The 18,914-nt window shown below is 44.5% G+C and overlaps 1 protein-coding gene across 1 annotated transcript in view; it reads left to right on the forward strand.

The window, feature by feature from the left end:
- Positions 1-18,914, forward strand: part of DYNLRB1 (dynein light chain roadblock-type 1) — a 23,970-nt gene that overhangs the window by 2,941 nt on the left and 2,115 nt on the right. The window contains exons 2-3 of the mRNA XM_003788110.3: positions 7,767-7,842; positions 14,307-14,474. Coding sequence (XP_003788158.1) covers positions 7,767-7,842; positions 14,307-14,474 — 244 coding nt within the window. The remainder of the gene's footprint in view (positions 1-7,766; positions 7,843-14,306; positions 14,475-18,914) is intronic.

Here is an 18,914-nt window from a genome sequence, read left to right on the forward strand (position 1 = left end):
AAAAAAAAAAAAAAATCTCTCAAATGTAAGAGTTTGATTTTTTTTGTTTTGCCAATTTATATATATATGTGTGTTAGTCCCAGTGACTTGGGAGGCTGAGGTGGGAGGATCACTTGAGCCCAGGAGTTCAGAGACCAGCCTAGGCAACCTAACAAGATCCATTATGTTAAAAGGAAAAAAAGAGAAAAAAAATCAGTGTTGCCTATGAATGTGTGGATTTATTTCTGGGTTCTCTATCCTGTTCCACTGGTCTGTATGTCTGTTTTTATATCACTACCATGCTGTTTATATGCACTACTACTATATGTAGCTTTATAACAGAAAATGCAGGCTGGGTGAGGTGGCTCATTCCTGTAATCCAAGCACTGTGGGAGGCCGAGACAGGTAGACTGCTTGAACTCAGAAGTTTGAAACCACCCTGAACAAGAGTAAGACCCTGTCTCTACTAAAAATAGAAAAACTAGTCAGGAATTGTGGCGGGGGTGTCTATAGTCCCAGTTACTAAGGAGGCTGAGGCAAGGGGATCCCTTGAGCCCAGGAATTTGAGTTTGCTCTAAGTTGTGACACCAGGTATTCTAGCCTGGGCAGCAAAGTGAGACTCTGTCTCAAAAAAAAAAAAAGCATGTGGTCCCCATGTTACTACCCCATAGTAGCTACTACTGGCAGTTGAGTATGTCTCCTTCCAGATTTGTTTGATGCATAAGCACATTTATATGTAAGCTGCTTATCATATGAAACTGGAACATATTTATAATATATATTCTGCAATTTGCTCTATTCACTTAAAAAAATACATTTTTCTGTGTCATTATACATAATTCTACTTCATTCTTTTTAAGGACCATAGAGTATCCTATTCCCCTATACATATTGAGGTAGTTTATAGATTTTTACTCCAGACAATGCTGCAGTAACTGTATTGGGGGCCGGGGGGGGGGGTTGTGGGGTTTTATTGTTGTTGTTGCCCTTGGTGGAATGCCTTGGCGTCAGCCTAGCTCACAGCAACCTCAAACTCAGTCTAGCTCACAACAGCCTCAAACTCCTAGGCTCAAGCAATCCTCCTGCCTCGCCCTCCTAAATAGCTGGGACTACAGTTACCACCACCACACCTGGCTAATTTTTTTTGTTTTTTAGCAAGCTCTGGCCAGGCTGGGCTTGAACCCACCAGCCCCAGACCATGTGGCCAGCACCATAACCACTGAGCTACGGGTGCCCAGCCATGGCTAATATTATTAGAGATCAGTTCTCACTCTTCCTCAGGCTGGTCTTAAACTTCTAAGTTCAAGGGATCCTCCTGCCTTAGCCTCCCAGAGTGCTAGGATCACAAGCATGAGCCACCATGCCCAGCCTGCAGTAACTGTTCTTATCTTTTTTATAGTTATACTAGTAGTTATATAGGACGGATTTCTAGAAATGGTACTTCTGGCATGCATATTTTACATTTTTCTGTCAACTGCCCTTTAGAACAATGATATAAAATAAAAATCACCCACAATTCTCATCCACTTTTACTCTCTCACACAACTATTTTCATCTTTGTATGTTCCCCTTCCGCTCTGTTCACATATGCATATTTTTCAAGATAGGCATGCTAGGGGTTTTTCTTTCTTCTTTGTTTTAATGTCCAAAAACATTTAACCTTATTGCTACATTTTCTTTGTGATGAACTACTGAGTCACTACATAATAGTCAGTGAAATAGTTATACTATAATTTTGTGAACATTTGGGTTGCTTCCAGTTTTTAATTGATAAAATAATGCTGTAATGATGCTTCTCTGTGTTTGTGTGTAGTTTGTTTTGGGTTTTAATTTAATTAGATTAATTTCTTCAAATTTCTGGGGCAAAGGGACTAGTACTTTGTTGGTCTTTATATATTGATTGCAATATATTGATTGTCCTTAGCTTTCCCAAAAGGTTGTTGTTTCACCCTTGTACTATTTGCCATAACATTGCCAACATTTAAAAAGAAAACTAGGCTCGGTGCCTGTGGCTCAAGTGGCTAAGGCACCATCCACATACACCTAAGGTGGCGGGTTCGAATCCAGCCTGGGCCCGCCAAAACAACAATGATGGCTGCAACAAAAAAAGTAGCCGGGCCTTGTGGTGGGTGCTTGTGGTCTCAGCAACTTGGGAGGCTAAGGCAGGAGACTTGCTTAAGCCCAGGAGTTGGAGGTTGCTGTGAGTTGTGATGCCACAGCACTCTACCCAGGGTGACAGCTTGAGGCTCTGTCTCCAAAAAAGAAAAGAAGGCTCAGCGCCTATAGCTCAACCGGCTAAGGCGCCAGCCACGTACACCTAAGGTGGCAGGTTCGAATCCCCAGCCCGGACCTGCCAAACAACAATGACGGCTGCAACCAAAAAATAGCCAGGCGTTGTGGCGGGCGCCTGTGGTCCCAGCTACTTGGGAGGCAGAGGCAGGAGACTCGCTTGAGCCCAGGAGTTGGAGGTTGCTGTGAGCTGTAATGCCATAGCACTCTACCCAGGGGGACAGCTTGAGGCTCTGTCTCAAAAAAAAAAAAGAAAAGAAAAGAAAACTGAGCATTAGTGTAATTTTTCATTTGTTTCCTTTTTGTTTTTATTTTGAGACAGTCTCACTTTGTCACCCTCAGTAGAGTGCTATGTCATCATTGCTCACAGCAACCTAAAACTCTTAGGCTCAGCGATTCTCTTGCCTCAGCCTCCCAAGTAGCTGGGACTGCAGGCGCCTGCCTCAGTGCCGGACTATTTTTAGAGACAGGATCTCACTGTGGATCAGGCTGGTCTTGAACATGTGAACTCAGGCAGTCCATCCTCCTTGGCCTCCCAAATGTAGGATTATAGGTGTGAGCCACCTGGCCTGGCCCTCATTTCTTTATTTACAAGGAATGATGGTGAATTTTTTTGTTGCGTTCATAATTTCTCTTAGGTATTTTTTTTACTGGTATCCTTTTTGCCCACCACCTATTAGAGACTTGCTATTTTTCTTAAACATTTTATGTGATGATTTGGAATTACTTTTGTCTGTTGTATTTGATGTAAGTATTTTTCTGTTCTGTTTAATTAATTATTGTTTCACAAAAGTTAAGCTTTATGCTTAGTAGTCAAATTGGTCACAGTGCCTTCCTGAATTATTTGCTTCAGATGACTGTCACTCCTATGCTGAGCAAATAACCTGGGAGCTGTATTGCTGCTTGTCTTTTCTTTTTTAAAATTTGTTTCTTAAATTTTTTGTACACAGTGCTCCTTATTCTTCCATCTGCCAGCATACATGTGCTCCTGGTAACTTTACCCCATTACCTGGAGTGCATTTATCTCTTTCTCGTCATTTAGTTCTTGGCTTAAAGATTACATTCTTAGGTATTCCAGACCACACTAACCAAAGTAGCATCCTTACCCTCAAACTCAATCCCTGTATCCTGCAAGAATATTGCTCACTTTGTTTTTGTAAGTCTCTCCCACCAGAGTGAGCTCCCTGAAGGCAGGGACCTACCTCATCAGTATGGTCCTTGGTATATTCAGCTCTTCTTTTGACCTGTTTTATTATGTGTTCTTAAGCAAAACACTTTTCCTTTCTGAGCCTGTGTCTAAAAGCAACATACATAATAAGCCATAATAGGTAGACAAATGTATAATAGTGTGTCCTCCTGTGCCTGATAAGTGTATGTTTACTTTCTTAAACAGCCAGCTCTCAGTGACTGATTCTCATTAAATTTAGGATCACCTAAACTTTACCTTTTTTTGTCCCTGGGTATTCTTAAGGCCACACCCCCATCCTTTACTTAAAAAGGTTGGGTTTTATGAAACATAGTTGCAGAAATGCTTTTCATTTGTTCCTTCAGTATTTATTGAGCCTGTTCTTTGCCAAGTACTGACTGGGGCTGTAAAGCTAGGTCCCTGCTCTCAGGGTGCCTGAGGTCTGGAGGAGGAGATGTATATGAAATAGTTACACTCCATTGCAGTAAGTCTGTGAAGGCTGGGTGCCACAGGGACCCAGAAGAGGGGCAGATGTCAAACAAGATATCTCACAGGAGGCTTAGAAGCTGAATCCAAAGGGTTGGGAGTTAGTTACATCAAGTGGTGTATGAGGGAGGAAGGGGAGAAGCTTGTTCCTGCAGAAGGAGGAAGCAGGGCCAGGGCTGGAGGCCAGGACTCTGAGCAGGCTGTGTTTGCCCCCTGCTGTCCGTTCTCTGCACAGCAGCCAGAGCCTTACTTTTGAAACATCAGATCTTAACTACTCTCCACCTCAAAACTTCTGGCTCCTGGAATCATACCCAGTTAGAGAACTAGTCCTTGGTCTGCCAGGTGTGCTGTGATTTTTCCTGGTTGCAAACCCCATTCTTTCCCTTACTCACTGCTCTTCAGCCACACTGTCTCCTTTGCTTTTCATTGAAAGTGTCAGACACTTACCCACCCCAGGGCTTTTGTGCTTGCCCTTTGTGCTGTCTAGAGTACTTTCCAGAAATCTTCATGGCTAGCTCCTTCATTTCCTTCAGATTTCCACTGAGCTGTCACCTTCATGAAGCCTTCTTTCATAATCTTATTTAATATTCCCATCAGCCCCATCAGAAGCTTATTTAATATTCCCATGATCTAGATTCCCTCCTTCCTACTGTGTCTGACATTTGGTTTTTTACTTTTTGTTGTTGAATAACTGACCCATCCTCCAGCATTCCCACAAATGTCAGCTTCAAGGCAGTCCCTTCAAAGGCAAGGATTTTTGTTATATTTTGTTCATTCCAGCATCCTCAGGCCTAAAACAATGTCTGGCACATAGAACATACTCATATAGTTAATTGAATGAATAGCAGTCTTAGGAAATTTTGTCTTTTTCATTTCTAGATATCTGGGGAATATTTTGGACCTGGATTCTGACATCTTTCATTTTAATATTCTTAAAATTAAAATTATTCTTTATTTTTTGAGACAGAGCCTCAAGCTGACCCCCTGGGTAGAGTGCCGTGGCTCACAGCTCACAGCAACCTCCAACTCCTGGGCTCAAGCAAGTCTCCTACCTCCACCTCCCAAGTTGCTGGGACCACAGGTGCCCGCCACAACGCCTGGCTATTTTTTTTTCAGTTGCAGCCATCGTTGTTTGGCAGGCCTGGGCTGGTTTCGAACCCTCCACCTTAGGTGTATATGGCTGGCGCCTTAGCCACTTGAGCCACAGGCACCAAGGCAATTAAAATTATTCTTACATATTCTTATTCTTATAATGTTGAACATGTCAGAGCTGTAAAGGCCCCATATCATAGATGTCTGTCTTGGTTATGCAGCAGGGTAGTGGTTACATGTTTAAATAGACATAGCAGTACAGAATAAAAAGGACTGTTTCAGAGGGGAAATAAAACCTTATCTATAATTCACTGCTTTTAATGTAGCTTTTGTGGCCAGGAGAGTTGGCTCACACCTGTAATCCTAGCACTCTGGGAGGCGGAGGTGGGTTTATTGCCTGAGCTCACAGATTCAAGACCAGCCTGAGCAAGAGCAAGACCCGGTCTCTAAAAATAGCTGAGCATTGGGACAGGTGCCTATAGTCCCAGCTATGTGGGAGGCTGAGACAAGAGAATCTTTGAGCCCAAGAGTTTTGAGGTTGCTGTGAGCTGTGAAGCCAGGGCATTTTACGGAAGGTGACAAATAAAATTCTGCCTCAAAAAAAAAAAAAGTAGCTTTTTAATTTTTTCATAATCTCCTCTAACCCTCTTGTTTTCACATGGTTATAGTCACTACACACTTTATTTTTGCATTTTGCTGTTTTCACTTAACATTATTACACAAACTTTTATGGTGGTATAACATGGTCTCATCACCATTGTTTACATATTTTTTATTCCTGTATGTGGATATTCCCTGTAATTTACTTGACCTTTCCCCAACTGTTGGGCATTTTTAGTTCTTTCTCCGTTTTGCTATTGTAGATGTCACTGCAGCATACATCTTGTTATGTTGTTCTTTTGAATTATTTCCTTAGGATGAAGTCCCAGGAGAGTCATCATGTCAGACTGAGTACTGTAGAGTATTGACCACTATAGTTAATCACCACGTCCAGAAGAGCACCTGGCACACAGTAGGAGCTTAGTAAAAGCCTGTTGAATTATTGAAGATCTTATAGGTGCTTGGCTTACTGTATTGTATATAGAACCCTGTCATTTTACCCAAGCTCCAGATTTTAGAGGCATCAGCCTATTTCCCATATTATTAGAAGACTTGTTTGCATTTGAGAGTATTCTTACATCACAGGGGAGTGGGTGGCAGTGATTGTCGGCCTTGTGCCTTCCAGAAAAACAAGTATTCATTGTGCTGTCTCCACCCCTTGTTTAGGATCCCACCACCGCCACCAAATCATTAGCCACTGGGGGTGGGGAGCCATTTTCTTCTGGTAAATGAGCCTCTGTTTCTAACAGCTCTCCGTCTTTTAGGAGCTTCTGATTGGATTCTAGACCAGTCTGGACAAGGCCTCCTGAGAACAAGCACACTTCAAGGCCATTTTCTATCTACAGGAATATTTAGGCCTAGTTCAGTTAAGCAGCTGTTTATCATGCTCCCCCTCTGCAAGCCATTGTAGAGTCTCTGAGTAATTAAACATAGTACCTGATACGTGTACCTGATAAAGAGGCACAGAAAAGGCTTTGGAAGTCAGAAGTAGGCAAAGACTCCATTGAGCTGGGGGATCAATAAAAACTTTTGGGAAGAGGTGATGTCCAAGGTGGTCTAGAAGACTGTGTTGGATTTTAGCAGAGAAGAGGCCTTGTAGGATAAATGGATGGGGAAACAGGGAGGTATGAACACGTACATGAGATTGGAGGGAAAAGTAAAAAAAGATGAGAATGATAACGTGGAAGGCCTTGCATGGCAGAGTGAGGACCCAGACATGTGATTGTTTCTACTGTTTACAAATTTCATGTGCTAGAGTCTCCCTCCTGGAGTAGTTTCTAGATAATCAGGACTGATGAGCCCTTTCCTAAGGCACACTTCTTGTGGCTATTTGCCATTTGTCACACTGTTCTAGATGCCAGCTTATTAAGTCACTGAGTTATTCTCATGGAGTCATTTTTCTTTGAAATGTTTTCCAAAAAAAAAAAAAAGGCTCGGCACCTGTGGCTCAAGTGGCTAAGACGCCAGCTACATACACACCTAAGGTGGCGGGTTCAACTCCAGCCCGGGCCCGCCAAACAACAATGACGGCTGCAACCAAAAAATAGCTGGCGTTGTGGCAGGCACCTGTGGTCCCAGCTACTTGGGAGGCTGAGGCAGGAGACTCTCTTGAGCCCAGGAGTTGGAGGTTGCTGTGAGCTGTGATGCCACAGCACTCTACCCAGGAGGACAGCTTGAGGCTCTGTCTCAAAAAAAAAAAGGTTTTTAGTTTTCAGTTGTGCTGTTTGGGCCACAAATGATAATCAAGTGTCTTCTTCCTATTAGACACCACTGTTTAGGTTTTTTCAAATCATTGGAGTCCTGTCCCCTGCTATGCCAAATATATGAGTTATAGATGTGTATATACTCCTGGAAATGGTATTTATAGTCTGCTCCCAAATAGCTGAGAGGAGAAGGATGAAAGTGCATGATGGACAAAGGGCCAGGAGCAGCCCCTCCCTGTGGGAGGTGTACGCAGATGCTGTAGGTGCTGGTGGTGGTAGAGTGAGGACCTGAGGAGCTTTGGAGGAGGTGCCAAGTGCCCAGGTATTACTTGTTTGTGGTGGGAGACAAATGTGTGATTCATCTGCTTGGGCTATGAGGAAGTTAATCCAACCTGCTGGTCCCTCCTAACCTTGGTCTTATTTTCTGACAGGCAGAGGTGGAGGAGACACTGAAGCGACTTCAGAGCCAGAAAGGAGTGCAGGGAATCATCGTAGTGAACACAGAAGGTACACCCACTCCCGCCATGGTCTGCATCCAGGAAGGCTCCCACTATCAACCCAAATATAGCATCACCTTGCTGTTTACTAAGCTCCTTTGTATACCTGATCTAATTTTAAGCTTTTTTTTAGGCTTGGCACCCGTAGCTTAGTGGTTAGGGCAGCAGCCACATACACTGGGGCTGGTGGGTTCAAACCTGGCCCGGGCCAACTAAAACAATGATAACTGCAACAACAGCAACAACAACAACAACAACAAAAGCCAAGCGTTGTGGTAGGCACTTGTAGTCCCAGCCACTTGGAAGACTGAGGCAAGAGAATCGCTTAAGCCCAAGAGTTTGAGGTTGCTGTGAGCTGTAACACCACAGCATTCTACTGAGGGTGACATAGACTCTATGTCAAAAAAAAAAAAAAAAATTTTTTTTTTTTTTTTTTTTTTTTTTTATGGCGGTGCCTGTGGCTCAAAAGGATAGGGCGCCAGTCCCATATAGGCCCGGCCAAAAACTTAAAAAAAAAAAAAAAATTATTTATTTATTTTTAAAAACATCTTCAGTGTTCTAACAAAGGAAAAATCCACTCAGTCCCACTGCCCTAACAGGTCATACCCTTCAGTATTCCATGCTTTTTCAGCCTTGTCCAGGCAGCACAATTTTTTTTTTTGAGACAGAGTCTCACTATGTGTCCCTCAGTAGAGTGCTGTTACATCACAGCTCACAGCAACCTCCAACTCTTGGGCTTAAGCGATTCTCTTGCTTCAGCCTCCCGAGTAGTTGGGACTACAGGCTCCTGCCACAATGTCCCACTATTTTTTTTGTTGCAGTTGTCTTTGTTGTTTTAGCTAATCCAGGCAGGGTTTGAACCTGCCACCTGGGTGTAATGTGGCAGGCACTGTAACCACTGTGCTGTGAGTACCGAGCCCAGGCAGCACAATTTCTGATGATCATAATCATAGTTGTGATTATGTATTTCTTTTGTATATGTTTACACATGAGTTTTTTGTAATGTTGCTTCATGGTTTACAGTACATAAGCCTTCTGAATCCCTGGGACTATAGGAGCCTACCACCGTACCCAGCTAGTTTTTCTTTTTTAGTAGAGATAGGGTCTCTCTCTTGCTCAGGCTAGTCTCGAACTCCTGAGCTCAAGCAATCCACCCACCTCAGCCTCTCAGAGTACTATGATTATAGGTATGAGCCTCCATGCCCAGCCTGATTCTGGTTTTGCTAAATAATTTTCCTGTTGACTTACTTGTGCCTACAGCTCCCCCTACCCCCCCCCCAGTCTTCTGGGAGGTAATTTGAACAACTAGAATGGTATAGACACTCAATTTCCAAATCACACTAGATGTGATGAAGAAGGGAACTAACATTTTATCACACGCTTGCTCTGTGCCTAGCCTCCAACTGCTGCTTTATAAACATATTATTTCATTTATTCCTTAAAGTACCCCTATTATTTCCATTTTGCAGTGGAGAAAACTGAGTCTAGAAATTTAATTGATTCGCCTGCCATCCCAGAGCCAGGATTTAAATCCAAGTCTATGTGAGTGCACATGTTATGAAGAACTGGAGAGGCTGCTAATCTAAGGCTCAGGCCCTGATGATACAGGCAGCAATAAGGACAGGGGCTGCGGAATCCAGCAGTTGTGAGTTTTATAACCTTGGGCAAGTCACTTAATCTGTAAATGTGGATAATAGTTATATCTACTTGAAGGAATTACCTGAAAATGAACAATGTAAAGCATTTAGCACAGTATTATCATCACTTTGGGGCTGTGAGGCATTTGTTTATACAAATCCAGTTACCTGATCAGCTTCCCAAATTGCAGTGTATTTCAACCTTTTTTATCTCATGGCACAGTTGAACCTATAAAGTTCCACAGGACACTGAAGTTTTGTTGCTCAAAAAAAGAGAGAGAATGGCTCTGCGCCTGTGGCTCAAGTGGCTAAGGCGCCAGCCACATACACCTAAGGTGGCAGGTTCGAATCGCTGGGCCCGCCAAAACAACAATGACGGCTGCAACAAAAAATAGCCAGCTGTTGTGGCGGGTGCCTATGGTCCTAGCTACTTGGGAGGCTGAGGCAGAAGAATCGCTTGAGCCCAGGAGTTGGAGGTTGCTGTGAGCTGTGATGCCACAACACTCTACCCAGGGGGATAGCTTGATGGCTCAAGGGGCTAAGGCGTTAGCCACATATACCTGAACTGGCGGGTTCGAATTCAGCCTGGGCCAGCCAAACAACAATGATGGCTGCAACAAAAAAATAGCTGGACATTGTGGAGGGCACCTGTAGTCCCAGCTACTTGGGAGGTGGAGACAGGAGAATCGCTTGAGCCCAGGATTTGGAGGTTGCTGTGAGCTGTGATGTCAACGGCACTCTACCCAGGGGGACAGCTTGAGGCGCTATCTCCAAAAAAAAAAGTAAAAAAGTACTTTAAAAAAAAAGTAGAGTTTTTATGCTTTGAACTTTTTTTGGAAATAATTTAATGATCTGTAAAAAATTTTTTCAGCACATTGGTTGACCATAGTGGTTCCCAAATTTATCCATTCATTAGACTTACCCTGGAACTCTAGTTAAATGTATAGTTTCTATGCTACAAAGTTTGATTTATTTAGGACTAAGGCGAGACCTTGGAAATCTGTGTATTTACCAGGTACCCCAGAAGATTCTTATGACCAGACAAGTTTAGAAAATTCTATCTTAGGGAATAGATTCTAACCAGAAGAGGCTGCATTGGGAGCCACAGGCCTAATACTCAGCAGATCTATATCTGTTTGAAGGCTTTCCCTTGGAGAGATTTCAAGGATGTGTTTTCAGGGCTTTGTTCCTTAAGACTTAGGGTTCTTTGCTATCCCTGTAGTAGAGTTGGAGGCCCATGTCCCTGTTTTTCACTTTAGTCAGAGCAGCCCCACTCAGATCCATTAGCCTGTGTCCCTGCATTGGTTTTAATTTGGGGAAAGGGTTTGACCAATTAAAACTACCCTACTAGTATATACGAAAATAACATAAACCAGTGTGAGGCTGGGAGAGGACAGGTATGCTGGGACACTGCTGCTGATAACAGCACCTTGGCTAGTAAAGGCAAGGCCAGGACCATATCCCACTCACCTTCATTCCAAGTGTCCATCCAGCACATGTGCTAGATTCGGATCAGTGAATGTTTATTAAATGAACAAACCACAATCAGTGATGCCACCAGTCCCTTTGATTTATGGTAATTCTACTTTGAGGAACCTGTTCAAAGGAAAAAAACAAATGTTTGCAAGCACATTAGATGCTGTAATCATTAGAATAATTGTAATAATGACTATAATAGTTAAGATGATTGAAAATAATAATACCTTTTTCCAGATACCATTATACATACTTCTCATACTTTAGTTCATTTAATCCTTAAGATAATCCTATGAGGATGGAACTATTAATAGCTCTATTTTTTTTTTTTTTTGAGACAGAGTCTCAAGCTATAGCCTTGGGTAGAGTGCCATGGCGTCACAGCTCACAGCAACCTCAAACTCTTGGGCTTAAGTGATCCTCTTGCCTCAGCCTTCCAGGTAGCTGGGACTACAGATGGCTGCCACAATGCCCGGCTATTTTTTGGGTGTAGTTGTCATTGCTGTTCAGCTGGCCCGGGCTGGATTTGAACCCGCCAGCTCTGGTGTATGTGGCTGCGCCCTAGCCACTTGAACTACAGGCGCCAAACCTAATAGCTCTATTTTATAAATGGGGAAACTGAGGCTTAGAAAGAGGTTGGATAACCTATCCAAGATAGGAAATGCTAGAAAAAGAGTTCCAACACCATGTTTTTGGCCACTGTCCAGGCTGTCCCCAGTGCCTGGGGCAAGGAATGACTGACAGAGTAGAACATTAGCTCCAGGGATGCTCAGCAGCTGAGAGTACAACCTTGGCAGGTATGAGTATCTTGTCAACATGCAGAGATGGACAAGCCATTAGATAAGGATGGGGAGGCCACATCAATGCACACTTCTTGGGAGCCAATCTTCTCCCAGAGGAGTCATTCCTACTGTCTTTCCTGGGGGTCTCTGCAGGCCATAGTCTTTGTGTTCTCTTGAGAATTATTTTATTTCATCTACCAGTCTGAAGGCTTGGCAAGATCTGGGCTATTAGACTCTTTGACCTTCTCTTTTTATACACCACAAGGCCACCTTCTTGTAGATCCTTTGCTCTGTGGTAGCAAGGCCCTTGAGCCTTAAGGAATAGTCATATCCCCTCAGGTTGTTGGGAATGGGATTTACTATGTGTGTGGTGTTGATAACAAATTAACATTTACTCAGTGTTAAACATTTTTACTAAGCATTCTTAAATGAGTTAAGCCCTATGCGGTCCTCACAGCAGCACTTTGAAGCACAGGCATTATTTTACAGATGAGCCAATAGAGGCTAAAGAGGTTAAACTACTTTCACTGAGGCCACATATCTGTGAAGGGGCAGAGCCAAGGTGTAAGCCTCAGTCATATTTTGGGCCCAGGACCGTGCTGATCAAACCCACAAATGGCCATGTTCCTGGTGCTCAAAGAAGACAAGATTGGGGCTGAGCACCTGTAGCACAGTGGTTATGGTGCTAGCCACATACACTGGGGCTGACGGTTCGAACCCAGCCCAGGCCAGCTAAACAACAATGACAACTGCAGCAACAACAAAAAATAGCCAGGCATTGTGGCGGGGACCTTTAGTCCCAACTACTTGGGAGGCTGAGCCAGGAGAATTACTTAAGCCCAACAGTTTGAAGTTGCTGTGAGCTGTGACACCACAGCACTCTACCACTCTACCAAGGGCAACCAAGTGAGACTGTCTCAGAAAAAAAAAGAAGAAGAAGACAAGTTTGGGCCCGTTTCTTCCTACCCAGTGGACAGACCTAAGGATGACCAACTTTGGCTGATCACTAGGCTGGCCAGTTAGGGGCCAGGTTAGCAGGGCCTGTGCCCAACTTATGTGAAGAGCCACATTCTTCACAAGTGGACCTCAACTGGTGGAACTCATGGATGGAGCCTTCTGCTGATATGTCTTGGCCAAGTCACAGGCACCTGATGACCCAGTTGTGGCCTGGGTGGCTCAAGTTAAGCCTCATTCCTCAGCTTCATGATGCTAGGCACCATCCAGTAAGCCGGTCCATTTAATAGTTCATCTCAAGGAAGCCGTCCTCAAAACCAAAGGTGCATTATGATGTTCCTTGTGCAATTTTTTTTTTTTGAGACAGAGTCTCATTATGTCATCCTCGGTAAAGTGCTGTGGTATCACAGCTCACAGCAGCCTCAAACTCTTGGGCTTAAAAAGTTCTCTTGCCCCAGCCTCCCAAGTAGCTGGGACTACAGGTGCCCACCACAACACCCAGCTATTTTTTGTTGCAGTTGTCATTGTCGTTTAGCTAGCCCGGACTGGGTTCAAACCTGCCAGCCTCTGTGTATATGGCCAGCGCCCTAACCACTTCGCTACAGGCGCCGAGCCCTTGTGCAGTTAATTTTACTGTAAAAAAGCCAGCCTTGGTACCCAACTGCAGAGAAATGGTGAAGTCTGTGAACTGTCCACATGTGGCCTCTTTGAAAGAGGTAGCAGTGCTATTTACAAAGGTTAAGCGTACACATAGAAACATGCTTTGAGGCACAATTATGTGTGTAGATAGTGTATTTACATTTGAGCCATAAGCCTTCCCTGAGTGGAACTGGTGATGGTTATGTCTTAGCACAAGTTGACCTTTTTTTTCCTTCCTACTTTTCAGTATTTAGAAATTTGTAAGAGCTGTCCTCCTGGTTCAGGTTCTGAGCATTACAAATTGATAGTCTCTCCTCTCATTGCTAGGAGCCAGTCTAGGCAGCACAAGCCCTGGGGAGGGAGCCCTATAGTAAAGCCAGCAGGCCACATGTGAACCTTGGCCCCGTTGCTTATCTGCCACATGACCACAGACAGGTCACCTCACTGCTCAGAGCTCCAGTGGCCTAATTGACATGTGAAGGGATACCACCCACAGAGTAGTTCTGGGGCCTGGTGCTGAAATACATCAAGTACTTAGCACTGTGCCTGTCACATAGTAAGTACTCTGTAAATAGTAGCATTGATTTGTTTTTGTTTGAGACAGAGTTTTACTTTGTCGCCCTTAGTAGAGTGTGCTGACATCATAGCTCACAGCAACCTCAAACTCTTGGCTCAAGTGATCATCTTGCCTTAGCCTCCCAAGTAGCTGGGTCTACAGGCACCCACCACAACACCTAGCAGCTAGTTTTAGAGATGGGTCTCACTCTGGCTCAGGCTGATGTTGAACTCCTGAACTTAAGCAGTCCACCTACCTCAGCCTCCCAGAGTGCTAGGATTATAGGCATGAGCCATTTGCACCTGGCCTAGTAGCATTGATTGTTAACTGCAAGTCCAATGTTCTAGGATTGGATTGCACCTCTGTATGGGGTGGGAGCTTGGCAGAAAGGAGTTCTAACGTCCTGCTCAGTCTCCTATTTTCCCCTCAGGTATTCCCATCAAGAGCACCATGGACAATCCCACCACCACACAGTACGCCAACCTCATGCACAACTTCATCTTGAAAGCACGGAGCACCGTGCGTGAAATTGACCCCCAGAATGACCTCACCTTTCTTCGAATTCGCTCCAAGAAAAATGAAATTATGGTTGCACCAGGTAAGGGGTTTTCCACTTTCCCACTTAAGAATAGATCTTCACAGCGCATTCTCCATGGCTTATGAGGAAGCCTCAGCACATTGGTGTCTCCAGAAGGTCCAAGAAGGGCCTCAGGAGTTGAAGGAATTGAGTTGATGTCTCGCTGCCCAGCCAGCCTCCAGCTGAAACCCCACAACAAATCCTTACAGTGACTCTAGGCCATAGGTACGGGTGGGAGATTCTGGTCTCATGGGGCTGATAAATATATAAGCATAATCCACTATCTCCTCTGCCTTGACATGGGGAAATTCACAGGGGCATTTGAGACACCGATGAGGTTCTAATCAAGTCTGCCTGGGTCCATTGGTAGAGGCTTCCCAGAAGAGGGCACCCTGGGGAGCTGAATCTTAAGGGCATAGGAAAGGCTGTGAGCAAGGGCAAAAGGACAGAAAAGCCAGGTTTGGAGGAAATATAATTCAGTGATTCTGAACCAAAATCTAAAGCATTTGATCCCTGAAAAAAATATTCTTTGCCCACCTATGGAGGATAGTCCTATCTCCCTCGCCCCCATATACCGGCTTTTCCTTCAGCACTGGAACAGACTGCTGTGTTTGGCTTACACACTGTTTGTCTTGCAGCAGGAGTTATATGATACAACCAAAGCCTGTCTTTAGGCCTTAGCACCATTCCCAGGATGATAAGATGCTCATCCTGAGAAGAGCCCACAGGCCTGGGCACACAAGAAGGAACAGAAGGGCCGCAGGGCCACCTCTCCTTCTCTGCCTTAGGGCCTGGAATGGTAGGCAGATCCTCCAGGATGGTGTCTGTCATTACTTCTTTCTCACCTGTGCTCTTCTTAGGCTGAGCCATGGAGTTAAGCATTCAAGAGTCAACAGGAGCATGTGATGGTACACATAGGTCACACAACACAGCTTTTCTGGGGCATCAGAGTATGTGTGGGAAGGAGTGGGAGGTGAGACTTTGGTCCAATTTAGAAGGGCTCACACACCAAGTTCAGCTACATGGACTTGATCCTATGAGCAGCGGTTTTAAGGGAGAAGGTGATACGGTGATATAGCCTGGATGAAGGAAGACAGTGGGGTGTCTGGGAACACTTAGTGCCCCTAGGCCTGGCAACACAGATGGTGAGGAGGCTGACTGCAAATTCTGAGGTAATTTGATAGGGAGTCAGCCACTCCCAGTAGTGCACCAGCATTAGTTCTGTTCCCAGGCCTGCACCAGCCCAGCCCAGCCCAGCTTCCTAGAGGACTGGGAAGGAAAAAAAACATAGAACCAGTCCCAGAACCATAGAGCTAGTTGCCAGAGTCGACAGACTCCCTGGGACACTCCCTAGAGGGGTTAGAACAGAACATATCAGTCACGGAGAACATAAGGATAACTCTAGCCATTTATTTCAAAAACATACTGTACACTATTTAATGCATCCCATGCCAAGTGACGCCTGATTTGTCAGGGGAAAAAGACTGCGAGAGGGCATAGAATCTGTTTTCCTGGCTTATCTCTTAAGTATGACCTTGGGCAAGTCATGGAACACTTTCCTATTGACATCTGTAAAATGTCAGGTAGGGGTCACAGTGCTCTGATCTCCTGAGACCCCCCTGTCTGGTTGTGTTGGCCTAGATTAAGGCAGAAAACCTTGGAATCAAATTTGAACGGAAATCCCTCCCAGTACTTCATACTGTGTGACTATGGAGGACAAAGCTTCACTTCCATAAAATCAGGCCAGAAACAGTCCCTCTACTCACTTTGTGCATCAGAGCAGACCTGTTTCCCAATGGCCTACCTGGAAACTCAGAGTGTGAGGCAAGGGCAGATGATGTGGCCTCCAAATGGGCAAACTCTCCAGCAGACATCCTGAGAATGTCTCCTCTGGAAGGGCTGAGTCATCTGAAAGCACCTGGCTGTCCACATCTCAGCTTGGCAGCAAAGGCATTTCCACTTGGCCTTGAGGACCAAGTGGAAATTCACAGCCCATGAGTGTGGTTAGTGCTTGAGTTCAAGATGGGCAGCCCCCAATTAGGGGTTCTCCTGGGGGTGGGTCACAGGCCCAGAGGCCCCACAGCCTCGTCAGTGGAGGCGAGGATCAAGTGGACAGACCTTTGCCTGGACGATACAGGGACCTGCAGTGAGATGCTCCCTTGCTCTTCCTCTGTCTAATTACACACCTACATCTTGTCCTGCTGGAGGCTGTGTGACATGTTGAGGTTGTCTTCAATACAGTGTGTGTTTCTTCAGGGCAGCCTCACAGCTGCCTCTCAGAACTACAAACCCCTCTCCTTGGGGCCCTCCAAAATGTCATCCTGCTGCCCAGAACACTCCATCCTTGTCGCTTGGTTAACCAGATGCTTATCTTTCCTAAGTCTATCTCCTCCACTAGACAGTAAGTTCCAGGAGGGCAGAGACTTGTAAGCACAGTGTAAGCATTTAACAAATAGCTATTGAATAAATGAATGAAGGAATGACTTCCTAAACCACCTCCCTTGCTGATAACCCTACTGCTGTGGGTTAGGGGTGGGTCAGCAGTGGGGATGGGACCAGGGCTGTCCAGGGCATGGAATTTAGGATGAAAACCAGTGATTTGACACTTGGACACATCCACTGGCCACTGTGGTGTGGCCAAGAAAAAATACAAAGTTTTGATGCCAGAACTCCCTTGGTCAGGACCACTGACCAGAGTCTTCGGGAAATTAAGGATGGACTGCTTTAGGACTGCCGTAGACCATGGGCCCCCGGGGCAGCCCTCAGCATTAAACAGGCCTAGCTGCTGCGTGTGAGGTGGCCCCATGGGACTGTAATTAGCACCCTCCACTTGGTGAGTAGTCAGAGCAGCCCAGCCCAGCCCAGGAAGGAGATCCATGGCCCTTCCTACCCACCTAATCTGACTCATTGACCCAACTGAGAAGCTGCTTCCCTGGCCACAAATTAGCAGCAGGTGGTTTCAGACAGTTTAACTTAAGATATATGTATCAAATTTCACCCCATCCTAACCTAGAACAGCCTGTATAAAGAGACACTTTAAGACAGACTTTTGGTTTTCATTTATTATTAATAAAGCTGAAGAAACTCTAACACACTAATTCTTACAGAACATTTGAAGTGTTGTTATTGGGTTTAGAGCTTAATACTTTGGAATAAAAGACACTGATATTTTTGTGTCTGTTCATACCAGTGGCTTGTTAATTATTACTATTATTATTATTTTGAGACAAGGTCTCTCTGTCACCCCTAGTGGGGTATGTGACATGGTCATAGCTCAATGCAATCTCAAGCTCCTGGGCTCAAGCCTCAGCCTCCTGAGATGCTGGGGCTATAGGCAAGCACCACCACACTCAGCTAATTTTTTTTTTTTTTTTTTTTGAGACAGAATCTCACTATGTCGCCCTCGGTAGAGTGCTGTGGTATCCAACTCTTGGGCTTAAGCAATTCTCTTGCCTCAGCCTTCCAAGTAGCTGGAACTATAGACACCCTCCTGCCCTGGGACTAATAACCCACCAGGCTATTTTTTTGTTGTAGTTGTCATTGTTGTTTAGCTGACCTGGGCTGGGTTCAAACCCTCCAGTTTCCCTCAGTGTATGTGGCTGCCGCCTGCTACGGGCACCCAGCCAGCTGATGTTATTTTAATGTAAATTAAAAGTGAACAACTTAGAAACTGCCTCATCTTTTTCTTTAAAAATCCGTTTCATTCTTCGTGGGTCAATGCATAAATACATGTATATGTGATATATATGTATATATAGAAGAAAAATCCACTTTAAAATTTAACTGCTGCTAATTGGAGTGTATATTCAAAGCAACGCGAATCTATACCCCGGGTTACAGTTCTCAAGCTTGCCCCAAATAAACTCTATATTAATTTTGCCTTAGTGTCTTCCTTTTAGATAGACTAATGCTACTGTGAATTCTAATAACAGGTTACTTTGGCTGTTTTGAACTTTAAAACAGAAACAAAATTATGTATATTCTTTTGGCATCTGATTTCTTTAGTCCAATATTATTTTGTGAGATTTCCCTCATGTAGTGTGTGGTTCTAGTTGATTCAGGATCACTGCTTAACAGTGCTGGTGTGAATATTCTGGTTCATGGCTTCAGATGATATTTATGTATTTCTTTTAGATACATTCTGTTGAAATGTGTGGGTCATGCTATATGCACATGTTCAACTTTAGCAGATAGTACCAGTTCTCTGAAGTGGTCGCAGTCTTCCTCTGGCATGTATAAGAGTTCTGGCTGCTCTGTCTTCTCACCTTCTCACCATACTTGGTATTTATTGTCTTGATGATTGATTGATTGACTTTTTATTACTATTTATTTATTTTGAGACACAGTCTCAAGCTGTCACCCTGGGTAAAGAGCCATGATATTGCAGCTCATAGTAGCCTCAAACTCTTGGGCTTAAGCCATTCTCTTGCCTCAGCCTCCCAAGTAGCTGGGACTACAGGC

This window comes from Otolemur garnettii, unplaced genomic scaffold (assembly GCF_000181295.1).
Source record: "Otolemur garnettii isolate 467f Iridium unplaced genomic scaffold, OtoGar3 scaffold00025, whole genome shotgun sequence".
NCBI classification, from domain to species: domain Eukaryota; kingdom Metazoa; phylum Chordata; class Mammalia; order Primates; family Galagidae; genus Otolemur; species Otolemur garnettii.